The 18,813-nt window shown below is 33.5% G+C and overlaps 1 protein-coding gene across 1 annotated transcript; it reads left to right on the top strand.

Annotated features, from left to right (window-relative positions):
• Window positions 1–787: 787 nt before the first annotated feature.
• Window positions 788–18,150, top strand: LOC129001784 (origin recognition complex subunit 6-like). Its single transcript, XM_054429226.1, has 6 exons — window positions 788–1,026; window positions 5,744–5,873; window positions 9,974–10,140; window positions 14,388–14,483; window positions 14,763–14,935; window positions 16,762–18,150. The coding sequence occupies exons 1-6, from the start codon at window positions 938–940 to the stop codon at window positions 16,875–16,877; spliced, it is 771 nt and encodes a 256-aa protein (XP_054285201.1). The 5' UTR covers window positions 788–937; the 3' UTR covers window positions 16,878–18,150.
• The last annotated feature ends 663 nt before the right edge of the window (window positions 18,151–18,813 follow it).

Raw genomic sequence — 18,813 nt, forward strand, 5'->3', positions numbered from 1 at the left:
AATCCTATACTAATAGCATTGAACATATGTTTTGGCAGTTCCATTTAAGCATTGTTAAATTATGTTTATTTTCGGGCCAAAAACGTCATTTGTTTATGTTTATGATCCATACCGGTATTTTTCTAGTAATCGTGGCAATAACTGAAGAAGTTACGAGCTGCAGTAAAAAGTACATCTCCCAAGCTTGAGTATCATCCGAACCATTTGGCCCTCAACCTCCAAGCCAAAGGCCGCACTAGATATACGCCGTGCGGCCTTGGGCTGCCTCAACTTAGGGTGGCGAGGACTATAGACAACAGTCAACATGTCTACAGACTAAAAAGAGAAAAATGTTTTAGACCTTCCGACTCGATTTGTACAGTAGCTCTAAAATTTATTTTCTTTGCTTTTTTTGTTAGTGCTAAAGCTGTTTCTCATGTTTTCCAATTTTTATTTTATTTATATAAATGCCATCATATTTACTTATTGTTTAATGTAAAACCATAGATAAAACAGATTGTAAAAAAAAACTTTATTAAAAAAATAGCAATAGGCTAAGTCTATGGCTAAGTTTACTTCTCCCTGAGTCTGATACCAACTTAAGTCCAGTTGATTTCGTTTTGACTGAGTGAATCCCTCAATCCCTGGACTGGCTTAATCGTAAGCGCAAAGCGCGTCTATCTTGATCTTCCCATTTTCCCGCCTTTTTGTTTGTTTTGTACCGATTGCGTTTGTGTATGTGTATCGTGTCCTCTGTCACTGTCATTGTCATTTTTTTTGTCAGTCATCTATCTTCATCTATCTATCTCAATTCTCAATAAGAGCAAGAGCTAGACGAGAGCACTGACCAGTGACCAGTGTTTTACAGGAGATTTTCAGCCTAGCCTAGTTCAACTTTTAAATCTATTAGTTCCTCTCTGTAGAACATTTTCTAATTGTTAACGTTTAGCTTGAAGTCATGACTTCATTTTCTTTTGAAAATGATACCAAACTTTTAAACAAAATCACAGAAAAACTCATGTTAGATTCTTCAGATAAATTATCTAAGTAAGTATCGACCCTATAGTACAGTAGCCTATAGCCTATTGGTGTGATTTGGTTCAATCAGTTTATTTATTTATACTTCCAACGGTACATGCCAGTTTACAAAAAGGCAGAGGATACCAGTAGGCCTACGCGTCCGGCGTCTGGCATTTACTGTCATAACCTAACTTAAATGACTTAACCAAACTTGCTGATAATGAAACAAATCCTCGCTACGCGCTCAGAACTACTGCCTAAGATTCTTTTATGATCTAAGACGCAGTGAGCGCATCACCCCTTTCTATGTATTCATTCTAAGTTAGCTATGTGACATGAGATCAATCAAAATTCTTTCGCTAACCTATTCAATATTAAAAAACAATTTTCCAAAATATTTTGTAGTTGATTTTAGGTTTGTAGCTGAAGAAAGTGTTAAATACTCACACCGTGCATCATTAACTTTGCGTATGCCTCACCATAGGACCGTGGATTACGACAGAGCGTTTGTTGTAGCTGCTTGCCGTCTTTGGAACGATCTCCCTTTAGCTATTAAATTCCTCGATAGTCGTTCCCGGTTTGTGGCAGCACTAAAAAATCTCTATTTTGAACGTATGACCATGGTAGGTTTGTCGTAGGGGCTTGTGCGCATGGCGGTCGCTGACTTGTATGTATGTATGTGTGAGTGTGTGTGTGTAAGTATTTTTAAAATTTACTGATTTTTGATAAAAGTTTTTGTATCTATGATTTCTGTTTTCCTTTACTGTATAAGTTTAAGCTGATTCTGTTAGCCTAAAATATTTATATTATATTTTAAAGTGCAGGTTAAGTGTAAGAAAGGGCCGTGGCCCTAACTTTGCCTGTGTAAATAAATGATTTTTCATTTAATTTTTTTTTTTCATTTATAATTTCAAATTGAATGAAGGTTATATTCTGTTCTTAAAATGAAATTATTAATGCCTCAAATTCTAACAAATGATGTAGCCTACAGTTAAGAAGAAATTGCATTCTAAGCAGAATCTTTAACAAAAAGTTAGTGTCACCAAGGGCATTCGATCTGGATACCTCTTGGATATGAGCCGGGTACACTATCCACTACTCCACGAACACCAATCGACTGCTCTTCGTATCGTTGCGGTTATGGTATTCCGGGCCCCCACTACCCGGTGACGTCACTGCCGGATGCCCAATCTACGCCCGATTAACTTACTGGATGCGTATCTCTGCGTTACAAAAAATATTTAAGAGAAAAAAGAAAAATACAACAGTTAATAGGGCCTAATTGAAGTATAACAAAACAATTATAATATATGAAGCTGAAGTGACAATACTCGGACTATGAGTTAGGCTAATGGGCCTACATTATTTTTTTACCCTGACATTGTGGCACTAATAATAGAGCTATAGGCCTACTATGGTTTACTACCAATTTAAATTAAGGGAGATTTACACGCTTCAGCGTTTGTGCTTGGTAAGGCTACCTAGTTTTTTTGCTTTAAGTTAATGACGTACAATACAGTAGGCCTAAGCCTATACCATTTACAAAATTTACTCAATAAGTTAGGCCTAACATTTCATCCAATTATTTATTATTTTAGGTTCTCTGCAGAACTGTACATACGAGTAATAACAGTTTTGTCACCCATTACAAATGATCAAAATATAAGTTATTTTTACAAAAGATATAAGTTTACAGGTTAAGTGTAAATAAGGGCCATGTGGCCCTAACTTTGCTTGTGTAAATAAATGATATATCATTTCAGTTATATCACTAAGTTAACTTGAGCATTGACGAAGCCTTGTATCATTGTCTTTCATGCAAAATTTTTTTTTAGATTTCCTTTTAGTCAGAGAAATATAGGATATGACCTTAAAAAAATTGCAAGAAATGTTTTATGGTTTTATTTTGTAGTGTTGGGTTTGTAGAATGACATACTAAAAGTTGCCAAAAATCGGTGCACGAGAAAACCACTAAAATCACAATTTAAAATGGCGGCTTTTCCCAACATTGGAAAAATTTAAAAAAAAGATAACACATGCATTTTGTATGACCATTATTTGAGAAACTGACTTGGGACCACCACCGTTATTTATTGGGTCGTTAGTACTTAATTTGATAGGGAACGCGTTTTTGGCCGCCATATTGGACATGGATATATTTTTTTAAACGTAATGATAGTGTTGTGACACATAATTTCAAACTACATTTTTACTTTGATTTCAATGCCAAAATCCGTTTTTTAAATATCTTTTTTCGAGAAGATGTGTTGAAACGAAAACTCTCCCCCATACATTTCTTATGGACGTTTCGTAGTTTGATAATTTTTTTAAAATTATTTTTCTTATTCATTAAAAAACGGATTTTGGCATTGAAATTAGTGTAAAAATGTAGTTTGAAATGATGTGTCACAACACTATCATTACGTTTAAAAAAATATATCTATGTCCAATATGGCGGATTCAAGATGGCGGCCAAAAACGCGTTCCCTATCAAAATGAAGTACTAACAACCCAATAAATATCGGCGGTGGTCCCAGGTCAGTTTCTCAAAAAATGTTCATACAAAATGCATGTGGTGTCTTTTTTTAAAATTTTCCAATGTTGGGAAAAGCCGCCATTTTAAATTGTGATTTTCTCGTGCACCGATTTTTGGCAACTTTTAGTATGTCATTCTGCAAACCCAACACTACAAAGTAAAACCATAAAACGTCTTCTTGCAATTTTTTTAATGATCCCTGTATCAGTTTTCTTAGTTTGCTTGGACTATTTTCTCAAAACCACTTACAGTTTCGATAATTCGAAAACCATTAGGCCTATTAGAAATGTTTGTCTGTTCCCCTCAGAAAACCTCCAAAATTCAAAAAATAACATACCGATATTCAAAGTGATACTTGAGCTTCTACAATTTGAATTTTGTTGCCGTAATTCGAACTGTTACTTCCAAAATTTGATGTCAACCCCTACAATTCGAACTGCGTTACTGTAAGCTTCTGTAATTCAAATTCAGGACAAAAGGTATGCCTGTTGAAACATGAACTGACACTCTTATTGATGTTCCCACGATGTGTTAATTAGTCTCCGTTCTCTCAAACTTTCTACAATTTAAACTGGGACCTCCATAATTCAAATTGTATTTATCTTACCTCTATAAATCAAACTCTCTATATTTCAAACTTCCCATTCAAATTATATTGTCTTTCCTCTGAAATTTGAATTAACGAGGTTCTTCTGTATAAGCAAGTGGTTTTTACACATTAAGTTTGTTTGGTAATTTTTCACCCTATAAGTTAATACTCGAATTGTAAAGTTATGTTGCATTAGCTTACCAAAAGTGGTAATATTTTAAGAACATTTTCATCTATTTTTGGGGGATGGATGACATTTCTCAGATAGAATGTTGGAAGTCTGTGGGAATGTCTCAAAGAGAATGCATGCTATTTTGATCATGTTCAACATTATTATTGATCCTTTTTTCATATTTGTCACCTAAGATTAAAGAAAAGTTAACTTTACTAGTCCAAACATTATTATCTGCTTAAGTATTTCATGCAAATTATCATATTGAGACATTAGGCCTATAGAAAAATTTTCGTACCGGCAAGCATGTTGGAAGTGCGGTGGCGGCAAGCAAGTTCGCGAGCATGCTCGGTCATCTGTTGGAGACGCCGAGCGTGTCCGCCAACAGGCTTGCGGACATGCTCGCCCGTGTATGGGGGGCCTTACCCTCAGTGTGCAGCACTATTAATTATTTTTGCATTTATGACATAACAAAGTTTCCTTAAACCCTGTCCTCTCCCATTACAAATGCAAAGCACGAGTATAACTGCAATACGCATTTTATATTTATACGCCAACCCCGTATGAAGGCATGGGTACTCTGCTAGTTGGTATCTATATAATTAATACGCTACATGAAACTTGAACTCCTCCGCCATTTCTCAACCGATTTTATCCATTGACGTCTCATTGGAAAGAGCGTGTCGCCTATATTTGCAAACTGGCCTTACATTTTTGAAAAAGTCCCTTGGGATCTGCCCCAGTGGCTGTTAAAGTTCCCATGTTATCCTTATGAAGAACATAATTGTTTACATTTTGATCAGCTGTTATTTATTTTTCAATTCAATGAAACACATTGAGTACATTTATTTACTATTTGAGTTTGTGAAAACATAACCCCTAGACGGTTCATGTTAGCATGAATGTAGCTTAAATTTGTACATTTATCGTTGTTTTGTGTAACTATAATTTGTTTATTTGTTGTTTTTTATTCTTTTAAATGCCTCCGTCGCGACAACGAAACATCGTGTAATCGTGATAACGACCGCAGAACAGTGGCGCGTAATAGGCTTAACGATAGACAAAAAGAATTCTTTTTGTCTATGCTTAACTCATCACGTGCAGTCAGCACCTGACCCTGGACAATCTCAACTATAAGTTACAAATGCGCCCTAACACTACCCCAAAACGACTTTTCGTTCTCAATTGGCCCTCTATCAATGACCTGTGTTGCCTTTACAGCGAGGCATTTTGAGGAAGGAGAAAACCGGCCAGAATGCTTTAGGTTAGCTGGCAATAACGAAGATAAACATAGTCTGAGTTACACACCGGTAATCTTTGAGTTGACTCTTTTAAAATGATTGCTATTCGTTTTGAAATAACTCATGCAATTGCTCGAAATCGAGCAACATGTACACTAGTATCAATTGAAGCTTTGTGTAATGCAGGTATTTTGTTTTTATTTCAGGAAAGGATATGAATATTTACGTCTTTTTCGAATCAAGCGAGGTGCTGGACTTCCTAACTTGAGTGAGACATGTGCTGTTGTAATTTGCTTAAACCTAGCAGCTGATAAACTTGGTTGTTCATTTGACAAGGTCAGTTTATTATGAGGTTTTTTTAAATGTATTACCCTTAATCTATCATCTAACAAGCACTAGACCAACCAAAAATTCCAAACCATATCTTTTTTTAAATCCATAAAATAATGACCTGAATCCAAAGATTTATAGTTGGCATACAAACACTTTTTGTTGTTGGTAAGCGAGGGAAATCTTATTCCAAAAATGAAGTACTCGAGTTATCACACAGACATATATATCAAAATTTGGACGAATAGTGTTTTTGGCCTTTGGGCACACGAAAAAGGAAAACAGTCCCTGGTCTTATCGTGCCACCTACGGTAATAGCTACTTTCCTATAGGGAAGTTCCAAACCATATCTTTTTTTAAATCCATAAAATAATGACCTGAATCCAAAGATTTATAGTTGGCATACAAACAGTTTTTGTTGGTAAGCGAGGGAAGTTGCAAAGCAGTAGAAAGTAGCCTATTGTCAATAAACTTCTTTCGTCCGCATTACTAATTGATTTAACAAAAGCTTTTGACTGAGTGCAACATGAGCTTTTTATTAAGAAACTGTACAGCTATGGTATAAGCAGTGTTGGGGAAGCTACTTTTAAAATGTAGCTAGCTACAACTACTGCTACATTTCCAAAAAAGTAGCTTAGCTACAGCTACAGCTACAGTTCCGCAAAAGTAGCTAGCTACAACTACAGCTACATTGAAATGTAGCTACAGCTACAATTTTAGCTACTTTTCCAAAGACGTTACTTTTTATTCCACGCACATTAGGTAAATGTAAAATTAATTGCAACTAAATTTTTACTGAACAAACATTAAAAAAATGTCAGTATTGTATCTAACATTAATTGGAAAACAAATTATTCCTAGATTGTGTTTAATTTTTTGGCATTATAAACCTAACATTACAACAACAGAACCAAATAGTTTGGTGTCCCATCATATTTAGTACTTATTTTTAAATATTGCATTATTTTTAAGCATCTTAAATGTCAATTTCATTAAGTTCAAAGGACATACAACCAAACTATATTTTAAAAGCTCATTTTATTTCTTTAATATAGATTCATTTATAGATGTCTTATATCAACAATTAAGACCAATAAAACTGTAAAACGATTATTTATAAATACTTTTTTGTGTTACAGAGCCTAGCCTACTGAAATTGGAGTTTATTGCCTTTCTTTTAATGTTAAAAACGACATTGCTATAAACTTTTAAGTGATAAGTTACTTGTACTATGAATAACACTTTTCAATGTCAAGAAATCGTCCTTTATTGTCATTATGCATAGGGCAAATTGTGCTTCAACCTAGTTGGTACAGAAAACAGTATCCAGTAACTTATCCTGAAATCGGCTTTTAATTTAAACATGTTGAAATTTGTAAAGTAAAAATAACATGTAGGCCTACTTGGCTATGTAACAAGTTGGCTATAGTAGGCTTGTTCTTGCTAGGACTAAACAGATAGGATTCCTAATAATAGAACTTGGAACTTGGTATTCGTCTTAAACCATAGCATAGCCTAGGAATTAATAGTCCTATACAAGAGCTGTTACCAGGAGCAAACTATGCTATTTTTTCAATGTAAGTTTCATGTTATATGGAGATTTTTTCGTTACAATTATCATTTAGTCTATACATATCTTAAATCACATCAGGTAATTTCCTCTTTGTTAATTTAGTAAACCTTTGAAAAATCTTCGTAATCTAACCAAGGAAGGGCTTGTGATGATGAACCACAATCAACAGCTGAAGCAAAGGTTAATAGACCAGCTTTCTCATTATTTTAAGGTTTAGTGTTGGTTTCCATTAAAATCCAAGTTGAAACACTATTAATAATAAACAAACTAAATTGATTACTATTTTCCCTGTCAATCACTTGCAAGCATTCAGTAGCTTCTCTTGTCACGGTAACGTTTAAACGTCGTCTGCATCTAGCGATTTTATTTTATCTGACAGTAATCATAGAGTAGTAAATTAAGGAAATGAGAGCCAAAAATGTGGATAACACTCATTTAATGGCCTCCATGTCCACACAACGTTGTAATAGGGAATGAAACGGCTGCAACCAGCTGTATGAAGCCAAGAAAGTAAGGCCTAATTTTTTTTTTAAATCTCAGTTTGAAAGAGGTTGTTTCACGTAAGGTTGAGGTTATGATAAAAATCACTATCTCAAACAATGTTAATGTAGCGAGAAAAGTAGCTAAAATTCCGCTACAACTACTTTAAAAATGTAGCTAGCTACAGCTAAAGCTACAAAATCTTAAAAGTAGCGTAGCTACAGCTAACGCTACAAAAAAAGTAGCGCGCTACTGTAGCGTCGCTACTTGTAGCGCGCTACTTCCCAACACTGGGTATAAGGGGCCAAGAGTTGAAGTTGTTAGCTTCTTATTTAAGTGACAGAGAGCAAATGGTAATCCAGGGCAAAGACAAATCTAGCTTTAAGAAAATTGAAAATGGTGTACCCCAGGGATCAGTGCTTGGGCCACTACTATTTATCATTGCAGTTAATGATTTCTCTTTCAATATTCCTTGTACCTCTGTTCTTTATGCAGATGATACATCACTTCTAAACAGCCATAAAGATTTAAAGGAACTTAAAAAACTTTAGACTTTTTGTGGCTTTACAAGTTGCACAAGAATGGTTCCAATCCAATCATTTAATTGTAAATAACCAGAAAACTGAAAATATCATTTTTACTCTTAACTACTCTATTTATAAGGATATTAAATCTGTGAAATTGCTAGGCATATATTTAGACAGCAGACTAAGTTGGGATAGTCACTTAGAGCAATTGTGTAAGAAACTGGCCAGAGTGGTTTGTCTTCTCAGAAAACTAAGACACTGTGTTACTGCAGATATGCTGATTACTGCATACTATGCTTTTTTTCATTCCCATCTACGATATGGTATAACCTTATGGGGCAACTCTTGCAGTGCGCAGACTGCTCTTGGATGGCAAAAAAAAAAGGCACTGAGAGCAATCAAGAATATACCGCAAAGACAGTCTTGTAAACCAATATTCAAAGAATTACAAATAATGACTTTGCCTAATCTATATATTTACTGTTTCTAATAGATGTTAAGGAGTCTTTGAAAAATTTTACAACTAGAAACGAAACTCATCAGTACTGTACTAGGAATAACTATCAATTAGATTTAGCTTTTGTAAGATTGGAAAAAACAAAGAGCAGCCACATATGTATGAAGATACAACTATTCAATAAATTGCCCAAAAAGGCATGGATTGTACCCTATTTGTTTCTATTATAAAACAATGGCTTAAGAAAAATGTTTTTTATTTCATTTATTTATTTTTTTATATTTTTGTATTTTTATTATATTTATTTTATTTTTTATTTATTTTATTTTATTTTTTTTATTATTATTTTTTTTTTTCATTTCATTTCCATAGACGATTATCTGGCCTGTGATATTAGTTCCCTATGTTTTTAGAACATCAATGTTAATATTAATATATTTAAATATTTAATTGTTATTATATTTAAAGATTTATCGTTATTATATTTACAGATTTTATTTATGATCATTGACATGTGAATTGTTTATTTATTTATTTTAGAGTTAGTTAAATGTTAACAGTTATATTTTAAAGAGTGATTGCTACTCACTTGGTGCATTCTTACTGTTAGGCCTACTCTAACAGGAAATTAACTGTATGTAATATTTTAAAAAAAACTTTGACGATGTCTATTGTTATACTTGTATTACTTAGTGACAAATAAAGATCTTGAAATCTTATTCCAAAAATGAAGTAGGCCTACTCGAGTTATCACATTCACAGACACATATATCAAAATTTGGACGAATAGTGCTTTTGGCTACTCACTTGGTGCATTCTTACTCATATTAATAAGAACATTAATAAGAAGCCTTTGGGCACACGAAAAAGGAAAACAGTCCCTGGTCTTATCGTGCCACCTACGGTAATAGCTACTTTCCTATAGGGAAGTTCGCTTAAAGAAATTAGATGTTGGTAACGAAGGAGTTGTTTTGAGTCCAAAAATAGTTCAAACTACAAGCTACTTTTATGATGATATTATGAGCAATTGCATTTAATTGATTCAAACTATTTTCTTTAATGAAAATAGGCATTAGCCATCAAAGTAGCTGGGGTGACAAAGAAGAACTACGCAAGTCTTTACTACACAGTAGAGAAGGTTCTTCAGCTGGACAAACCACTCACTGTAGCCGAGCTCTGCGTCAAAGTGGCAGTAGGCTCTGACGTGGCTGACCTTGCTCGGACACTAATTGATAGGTGAGCAAAGACTAGCCAACTAAACATATCGGAATTGTGGAAAGAAAGTTTAAGTTATTATTTAAAGTTATTATTTAGTGGGGACTGCCCACTTAGCCTCCATTCCAGTGCCGCCATGGCCGCTCCACCACAACGGACCGTGCATCATATTGACTACAGAACACTCAGCGACCTTGGTGGTGTCGCCAGAAATGTGGTGGAGAGAGTTCCTGATTGTAGGCCACGTCGTCAGTTATCAATTAGTATACATAGTTGTGAAGCACTACACACTTGCACTACTTGGTATTGGCTGCCAGTCTATTGTGTTGTGTTGTCTGGAGTGTTCAATTATACGGGACTACTGTTTCTAGATATGATGTTGAATTTGTTTTTACAGAGGGAGTGAAAAGTTTTCAGTACTAAATACCCTCGCCGCAGCAAACCTGCAGACTAAGCAAATTTCCATTTGTTGCCTGATTGGATTTACACTAAAATGTCTCCTCAAAAATATCACATTTATTCCCTATTTAAATAACATTAGTTTAACGAGTACTTAGGTTTGCTGCAACAGGGAGGGTAAAAAGGTGTTTTTTTGTTGTTGTGAAATGTTAATAGTTTAGTATGAAATGAATGCATTTCCCAAATTTGATCAAAATATTATCATAAACAAGCAAACTACAACAGTTTACTTATTCTCCACTAGCTGTAACCCGCGGGCTTTGCCCCGTTTAACTTCTTAATTTTCAAGATTATCTCGTTCGCATGGCTCAATCACGTCCTGGTTGAAGTTTGTTCGCTACGCTCACTCACCTTTAGGTTGGAGCTCGTTCGCTGCGCTCACTTGCCTTCAGGTTAGCTCGTTCGCTACGCTAACTCGCCTCCAGGTTGAAGTTCGTTCGCTACGCTCACTCACCTTTTGGTTGCAAATTAGCTGTTGTCATAAATGTAAAAGAAATAATAGTGCTGCACCCTGTTGGTAATTTTTGTAACTTTAATGCTATTGAACATCACAGAACAGAACCAACTTGTTTAATTGAAACAGCTGTTAAGATTCAATAATTTCATTTCTCATAAGGTTAACATGGGAAACTCCAGAGCCACTGGGGCGGAGCCCGAAAGGAATTTTGAAATAAGAATATGCCTATATGTTAATCGGGAATGTGAGCTATCATCATGCCAAATTTCAGCCCAATCCGACCAATATTTTTCGCGTTCACTTGTCACAAACATACATCCATACATCCATCCATACATCCATACATCCAAACTTTCTCATTTATAATATTAGTAGGATAAGAATAACATGGGAATTTTAAATTTACTGTTTTTTTGAATTTTCTCTGTAACCATTAGGCGCATAATAACGCTTCAATATACTAAATTATTTGGTTTTTTTTAAGCCCTACAAAATGGTTTGGAAAGAAAATGCTAAATTTTAAGTTTGTATGGTCAAAAATGGGAAAACCCAATTTTTATGTATGTTTAAATTCTAGAGCAGAATTTAGTAAACAGTATATATCATTAAACCCCTGTTCCCATAGTCCGATCATGCTGGTTCGCGAACTCGTTCGAATAAACGTAGGTTTACACGTTTGTGCCAAATTTCATCAAAATCGGATGATTTTTGCTCGAGTTATCACGCTAACAGACACATATATAAATGTATATATATATATATATATATATATGAATTTGAACGGATGGTGTTTTTGGTCTCTAGGGACCTCAAAACAAAAAAGTAAATCGGTCCCGGGTCCAGGTCTTACCATGAGTACTACGGTAATAGCTTATTCCCTTTAGGGGAAATTCGCTAAAACAGCGATGTATTCTGAAATACAATCAAGTCAACCGGGAAACTGCAAAAAAACTTAAATGTTGTTGACCAGAAAAAAGTCTGTTAATTTGGTATGGAATTGGGAAATTTAGAATATTACCCATAGCCAATGGTCCATTCATCAATCACATTTCATTCGTTAGGGTCATTGTCTATGATCTTGAGAGATTATCACGGGTGTTGCCGCAACTGCGGGAGACGATCACGTTTTGATCAAGAAGCAATATGACTAATAACCATAGTTGGGAAAGTTAGTCAAAAATTCTAACTAGTTAGAAGTTATAAGTTAGTCCCGTAAAAAGTAACTGATAGAAGTTATAAGTTAGTTAGTTTAAAAAGTAACTGATAGAAGTTATTAGTTAGTTGAAAAACTAACTGATAGAAAATAAGGTTAGTTTTAGTAGAAATTAGTTGTTCGTTGGGCAGTTGTTTTAAAGTATTTTTTAATGTCACATCTTGGTTACTAATATATACTATAATATGAGTAAAGATTGCGCAGGATATGATTTAAAAAAGGGCTCCTACAATTTCCTCCAATTTCAATGCTATTGAAAATTGCTTGTATAATACATTTGCATTGTATGATGTCTTACTAACCAAAGGGATAATTACGACTGTTCAAAAACATTAAGTTTTTTACTGCAAAACAATATACACTGACATTGAACTAAAAATCTAAAGGAAAGGCCAAGGAGATTTGTATTTTTCGACGATGCACCGCACGAATTGATGCGTTATTACACCATCCCGTAATTATAGTTGCAACGTTCCACGATCCCAGTGACTTAATGCAATAACGGTCGTCAGATAACAGATGCTATGTATCATGAGTTTTATATTGATTGAAGCTTATTGTGGACATTTTATAGATTGATCGTCCAAATTAAAAAGTTTTGTAGCCTAAATTGAGGATAAGTGGATGTCTAACAAAAACGAATTGACTTTACTACTTAATTAATCGTAGTAAGACTGAAAATATTTGTAGGCTTATAAGTTCTATTTTCTACCTCTTGAACAAATCAAACACCTCGAGCAAGATCAAGATCGGTCCCCTGGTACTTGTGTTTTAATCAAACATTGTCACATTTTACATTACTACAACATAAACAAATGACATAAAACTTGTCAGATAATGAACATCAACTAAAGACAATGTTTTGACACTTGAGATGATATATCAATCACCAAACAAACATTTCCCCTTCCCACCCATCAGTGCTTGGGGTGTTGATAATGGCCGTCACTACCCTTCCACAGGCCCACTGCATTCCAAAGCAACTGGACTTTGACTTTCTCTTTCCCCACCCCCCGCGTTGTTTGTCTACAAGGGCACTGACCTCTCACAGCCGCACGCAACCCTCACTGATCACGTGAAATAAATAACCAGTATTGGAGATGCTTCCGCATAATTGGGAAAGTTAGTTGAAAATTCTAACTAGTTAGAAGTTATTAGTTAGCCCCGTAAAAAGTAACTGATAGAAGTTATTAGTTAGTTAATTTAAAAACAAACGAATAAAATAGAAGTTAGCCAAAAAAACTAATGAATAGTGCTATTCAATAGAATTTCTATTCGTTATTCCCAAGTATGCTAATAACTGTGATAAAAATACATTGCTTTATCTTTGTATGTAATTTTACAGCATTCTTAGGCTGGTTTGAATAATATGGTAATCCGAAAATTGTCCAGTCCTAATCAATTCAGAATAAACCCTAAGCTCTTCATCCTAATGAATAATTTGTACGTAATACAGTTTTATGATGTAATTCGTAATTTCTTTAAACTTAAATAAATATTGAAATCCATTAAAAATGTTTTAACAAGTTAAACACTTTGTTTAAAATAAAAATGAGCAAGACAAGTTTAATGGGTTTTGTGCTCCATGTCCTGTACGCCCCATAGTTATAGGATTATTTAACTACTGAACCAACAACCCTCTTCCCCCCAGTAAATGATTTCATCTTCCATCTCTTTGACCAATGGCAATATGTACTCATTTAAATGCTATAATTGAGTTTTGGATCTTGAAGTGGATATCCCATATGTATGGACCAGCTACACCCAATTTTTGTATTCAAATAGGATGATAGAACATTTAAATGAGCCACCTACTACTCTCAAAATTATCTTTTATCCCCAATTTTGATAAATTGTACTAAGATAGTTGATGTGACCAAAACTGATTTATTTCTGTTAGGCTTGTTTTAAATGTTGGTGTTTCCAAAAGTAATAAGTATTGTATGTCAGGGCCTTCTTTTCAGTGGCTCAATTTATCTAGCCTAAGTTCATTTATATTCTAAAACTCCCAACAGCTGTATTATAGTAATGAAATGTTTATTCTGTCAATACAGCAAGTAGTCAACCATGCCATCTAAGTAGCCTTGTTTGTAAACAGTTTGGTATTCACAGCTCTACAGTTAGCAGGTTTGGTTCCAGATATGTCCGCAGTAAAGAAGACGCAGCAGTCAGACTTCCTCCCATCGACCTGAGTCACCCAATGTACCCTTGTGCAGCTGTCTTAGCAGCCTGCAGGTACTGTAATTTTATGTTACACTTGAGAAATTTCAATCTTATAATACTTGAAATAACTTCAATGAGTACTTTTTCCCTTTTTTTTGTATATAATATTAATAAAACTAGACATTCCATCCTCATGTTAAATTTATAACAATAATTGTGGGTGTAGGAGAGGATTTAATCTAGTCTCTAGTGGTACTGAAAGGATTATATATTTTATTTCACGCTTTTCTAAGTTAGTATAAAAGTTAACTCCTTTAGAAATATAATCTAGGTAATTTTTAACTGTTTTAGACACAAGAAAGCTAGAGCAAAACGAGAAATTCTGGTGGATTTGTGTCGTATTAAAGTTAAAGATTTGGACAAGCTAGCTGGAGAGTTGGGTACACTAACAGAACAGACGGATCGAGCAACACCTCGCAAAAGAGGTCACACGCTGATAGACATGGTGGAAGAAATGGTCAAAGGTATTCTGATGATTAATCTTACATTTTTGTTTATGTTTTTGTGGAAAAGTAATATTTGACTTTTGCGACCTCAACGTAGTTTGGGCCAATTAAGCTGGTATCCCCTCGACAACATATATTTGTATTTTTCAATAAGGGGTTTCACCTATTCAAAAATCTACTTGTCTAATTTCAAAAGAATTATAATATTTTATAACCCCTTCACCTAAGTCTAGGATTTTTCCCCTCCCTTTATTTTGCCTAAGTTTCCTGTTTGCTGTTAGCTGATCTCGAGGACATTGCAACAATGGATGCATATGTGACCGGTGCAACCTCACTGGACTTATGTTAGGACAATGTTAGGTTGAGCAATTAATTAGTCAGTTCTCAGTTTTCTACAAATCAAAACTAACAGAACACACCAAAATTTAGAGAATAGTTCTATTGGTAAAATTATAAAAATTTTAATCAGAACTTGTTAATTATTTTTGTTTCTTGGATAGTACAACACTAATGACTACCATCTGATTACAAGGCGAGCATTATATTCAGCAGTTACCCCGTCCACTTTTACTATGCGTCATTCTATTCGAACTTACGAATGTTTTGATAAAATATTAAATTTACATGCTTTAGTGGCAGGAGTCGGAAACACCAATTTGTTCTGTCGATTTCAGACAAACAGCATAATTGTAGCTGTGATTTGAAAATCTTTATCATTAATACGCTACATGAAACTTTGTAAACAACAAGTTAAGGTTTTTTTTTGTTTTAAGATTTAACACCACATATTATATTGCTAAATGATCGTCTAGGTGTGTATATTTGCAAACTGACCTTACATTTTTGAAAAAAGTCCCTTGGCTCTGGCCCAGTGGTTTTTAAAGCTCCCATGTTAACCTTATAAAGAACTTATTGTTTACATTATGATTAGCTGGATAATGTAATTGCTCTTAATATATTGGTTGCAATTTAAGGAACGGAAAGTAAATAAAAGAAACCTCTTATAACACTTAAAACATATATTTACGCTATACTGTTACAAGACGGTAAATATACAAAAATGATGGTAAGTGGTGGTCGATTTCACATTCGCCTATTGGGTCTGATGATGATTGGAGTGTCCAATCGAAATCGATCACCACTTACCATCTTTTTTGTATATTTACCGTAGGCCTATTGTAAGTAAAATTATAAGCGTAAATATATGTTTTAAGTGTTATAAGACGTTTCTTTTATTTACTTTCAGTAAATTTAATAACACGTACAACCCTGATCAAGAAGTTATTTAATTTAAGAAAACGTGTGCTATAAACATTGAAATGAAATATTTACTTTTTGAATTTGGGTTGGCGTAAATATGACAATAGAAAAAAGCTAGTAAGCCTGGACAATTTGATATAGGCTACTAAAAAGAAAACTGAATTAACGCTGTGCTGCATTTCTTGAGCAATCATTGAAAGAGCCGATTTGCAAACTGGGGAAACATAGGAAAGTCATAGAACACCACCAAGTAGAAGAAATAGAAATAATGTTTTTTTTTCAATTTATAATCGCTATTATGGACAACCAAATGCGGCTATGTATGTTGGGAAACATTTGTAGAAAACACAAAGAAACAAGATCAGCTTTTGAAAAATGATAAGTAATATATTACAAGAAATGTTGATCATAATCAAACTGTTATGTACATTTTGAGTATTTCCATAATCTTTGTGTTGACTCTTTTAAAGTCATCAGAAATCATGACTGTTGTTCGTTTTAAAATAACACCTGTAATGCTTCGCAATTGCTCGAATTCGAGCAACATGTACACTAGTATTACTAATAATTGTAAATGTTTCCAGACTCACAGAAAACATCTTTGGATGAAGAAGACAAACAGGAAGCTCATGACAATGAGCCCAAAGAAAGCTTTGAAGAGTGGAGGAAAAGAATGTTAGGGAAGGCAGCGAAAACATAATGAATGTAACGTTTGTTGAAAAGTATGAAGCGGTTGTTGCTGTTTAAAATAATCTAATATTCATTTACAGTACCTATTATAAATACATTTTTATAAAAATAATTTTATACTATTTGGGGCAATTCCTATGAAATCCTGCTTATTTTAAGTCATCACTGACCTTTGATTTTACACCGTCTTAAATGCATTTTATTACATGTAAACAATTGTAATATAAAAACGCTTCATTACTTACAACATCTCTAGAATTTTACCTAATATGTTAAATTGGTCATACAATTGGTTTACAGTACATTCAGCCTTAGTTCAAGTAGTTTAATATAAATTAAATGGAAATAAGATAGGCTACACATTATTGTAATTGACATTTGGTAGGAATTAGAGTAGTTCCATTGTTGTTATTTAATCTTATATGAATTAAGAACTATTTAAATGTTATTACTTGGGATTTATGTTAATGTTGTAATTTGTTGAAAATAAGACTGTTATTAATAAGCCAAATGTCATACACGATTTATTTTACTAATTTTTAAGTATAAATTTATATTCCTCATCGCAACTTTTAACCTGCTACTTACATAGGGATTATGTTATAAAATTGTAAAATTAAAGTGTTCATAGTCTAGTGATTTCCAGAAGTGCAAGCTATGTTTTGGCCTGGATGAGAATCACAACAGTATTTACAATAATGGCAAAACAGAACTGGTTTCCACAATGTTTTATAAAAGAAAGTAGCATTCCTTACAGGGTAGGCCAGTATATAATTTGGACATGTATAAACCTTTTATGTACTTAATCCGTTATTTGGGTTTATTTTTAAATTTGTTGTAGTTAACTTCTAATTTAGTACCCGCATGGTAGCTAATAGAGGTTTTTTAATAGGTTTTGTAAATTTAAAGATTTCATTAATGAAAGATTGTTTTTTTTTTTTTTCTTTTAGTAATATTAAATAATGGCTATGAATACTAAAGAAACAAAAATCAGAATACATAAATTGGTATATAGGCTAGCTAGCCTACATAGTTAAAATATTTTTTGACCAACAATCAAATTGATCAATATTATTTAGTACCTTTGAAATATTTATCAATACGGAATACAGTGATCAATTTTTTTTATTTTTAAAGATAAATGTCTTGAAAAAATGTTTTGACTTGTGTCAAAAACATTTATTGTTAATATTGTTGGAAATATCACTGTTAGTAACTTGTTAACAAAAATGATGAGTTTTTTACATCTCTCTTGTAAAATGAGTGTACAGGGTGTCCCACGAGAGGTGTCTCAAATAGATTACGGAAAAACGGCTTAACGTACAAGGATGAAATCTCGGAACTTTCAAATGTAATGTCATGTTATCATCATTTTAAAGGTATTTAATAGACAAACATTTTGGCAAAAACAGAAGTTAACTTAATTATCTTTTTCCGTTTCAAAATGAAAAAAATAAAAAATAAAATTATTTTTGAAAATCTGCAAATGCTCATTGTTTAAAATTTTCAAATAGCAACCAAAAGCCATTGTCAAGTGGCACATCATTTTATAGGTTTTTTAATTCCTTCAACTTTGAATTTACACTTACTTCGTATCTCTTTTAGTTTTTGCATAATTAACAAAAAACCTAATTTTCCTATATCAAATGCATGTTATTTGGGTTTAACACTAAAGGCCCCATTTCATTAAGTGTTAAACCACGTCAAACCCAAATAACATGCATTTGATATAAGAAAATTAGGTTTTTTGTTATTTACGCAAAAACTAAAAGAGATACGAAGTAAGTGTAAATTACAAAGTTGTTAGGAATTCTATAAAATGATGTGCACCTTGACATATGTTACCGTTACTTGTAGCATATCAAAGTAAAGCTATTTTCATAACAAGTAAGAAAATTCAACCGGAGAAAGACTAAATGCATTGGTATAGGAAACAGAGTATTAAA

This window comes from Macrosteles quadrilineatus, unplaced genomic scaffold, assembly GCF_028750875.1.
Source record: "Macrosteles quadrilineatus isolate MER2022 unplaced genomic scaffold, UCM_ALF_1.0 Scaffold_8__2_contigs__length_117827958, whole genome shotgun sequence".
Lineage (NCBI taxonomy): Eukaryota > Metazoa > Arthropoda > Insecta > Hemiptera > Cicadellidae > Macrosteles > Macrosteles quadrilineatus.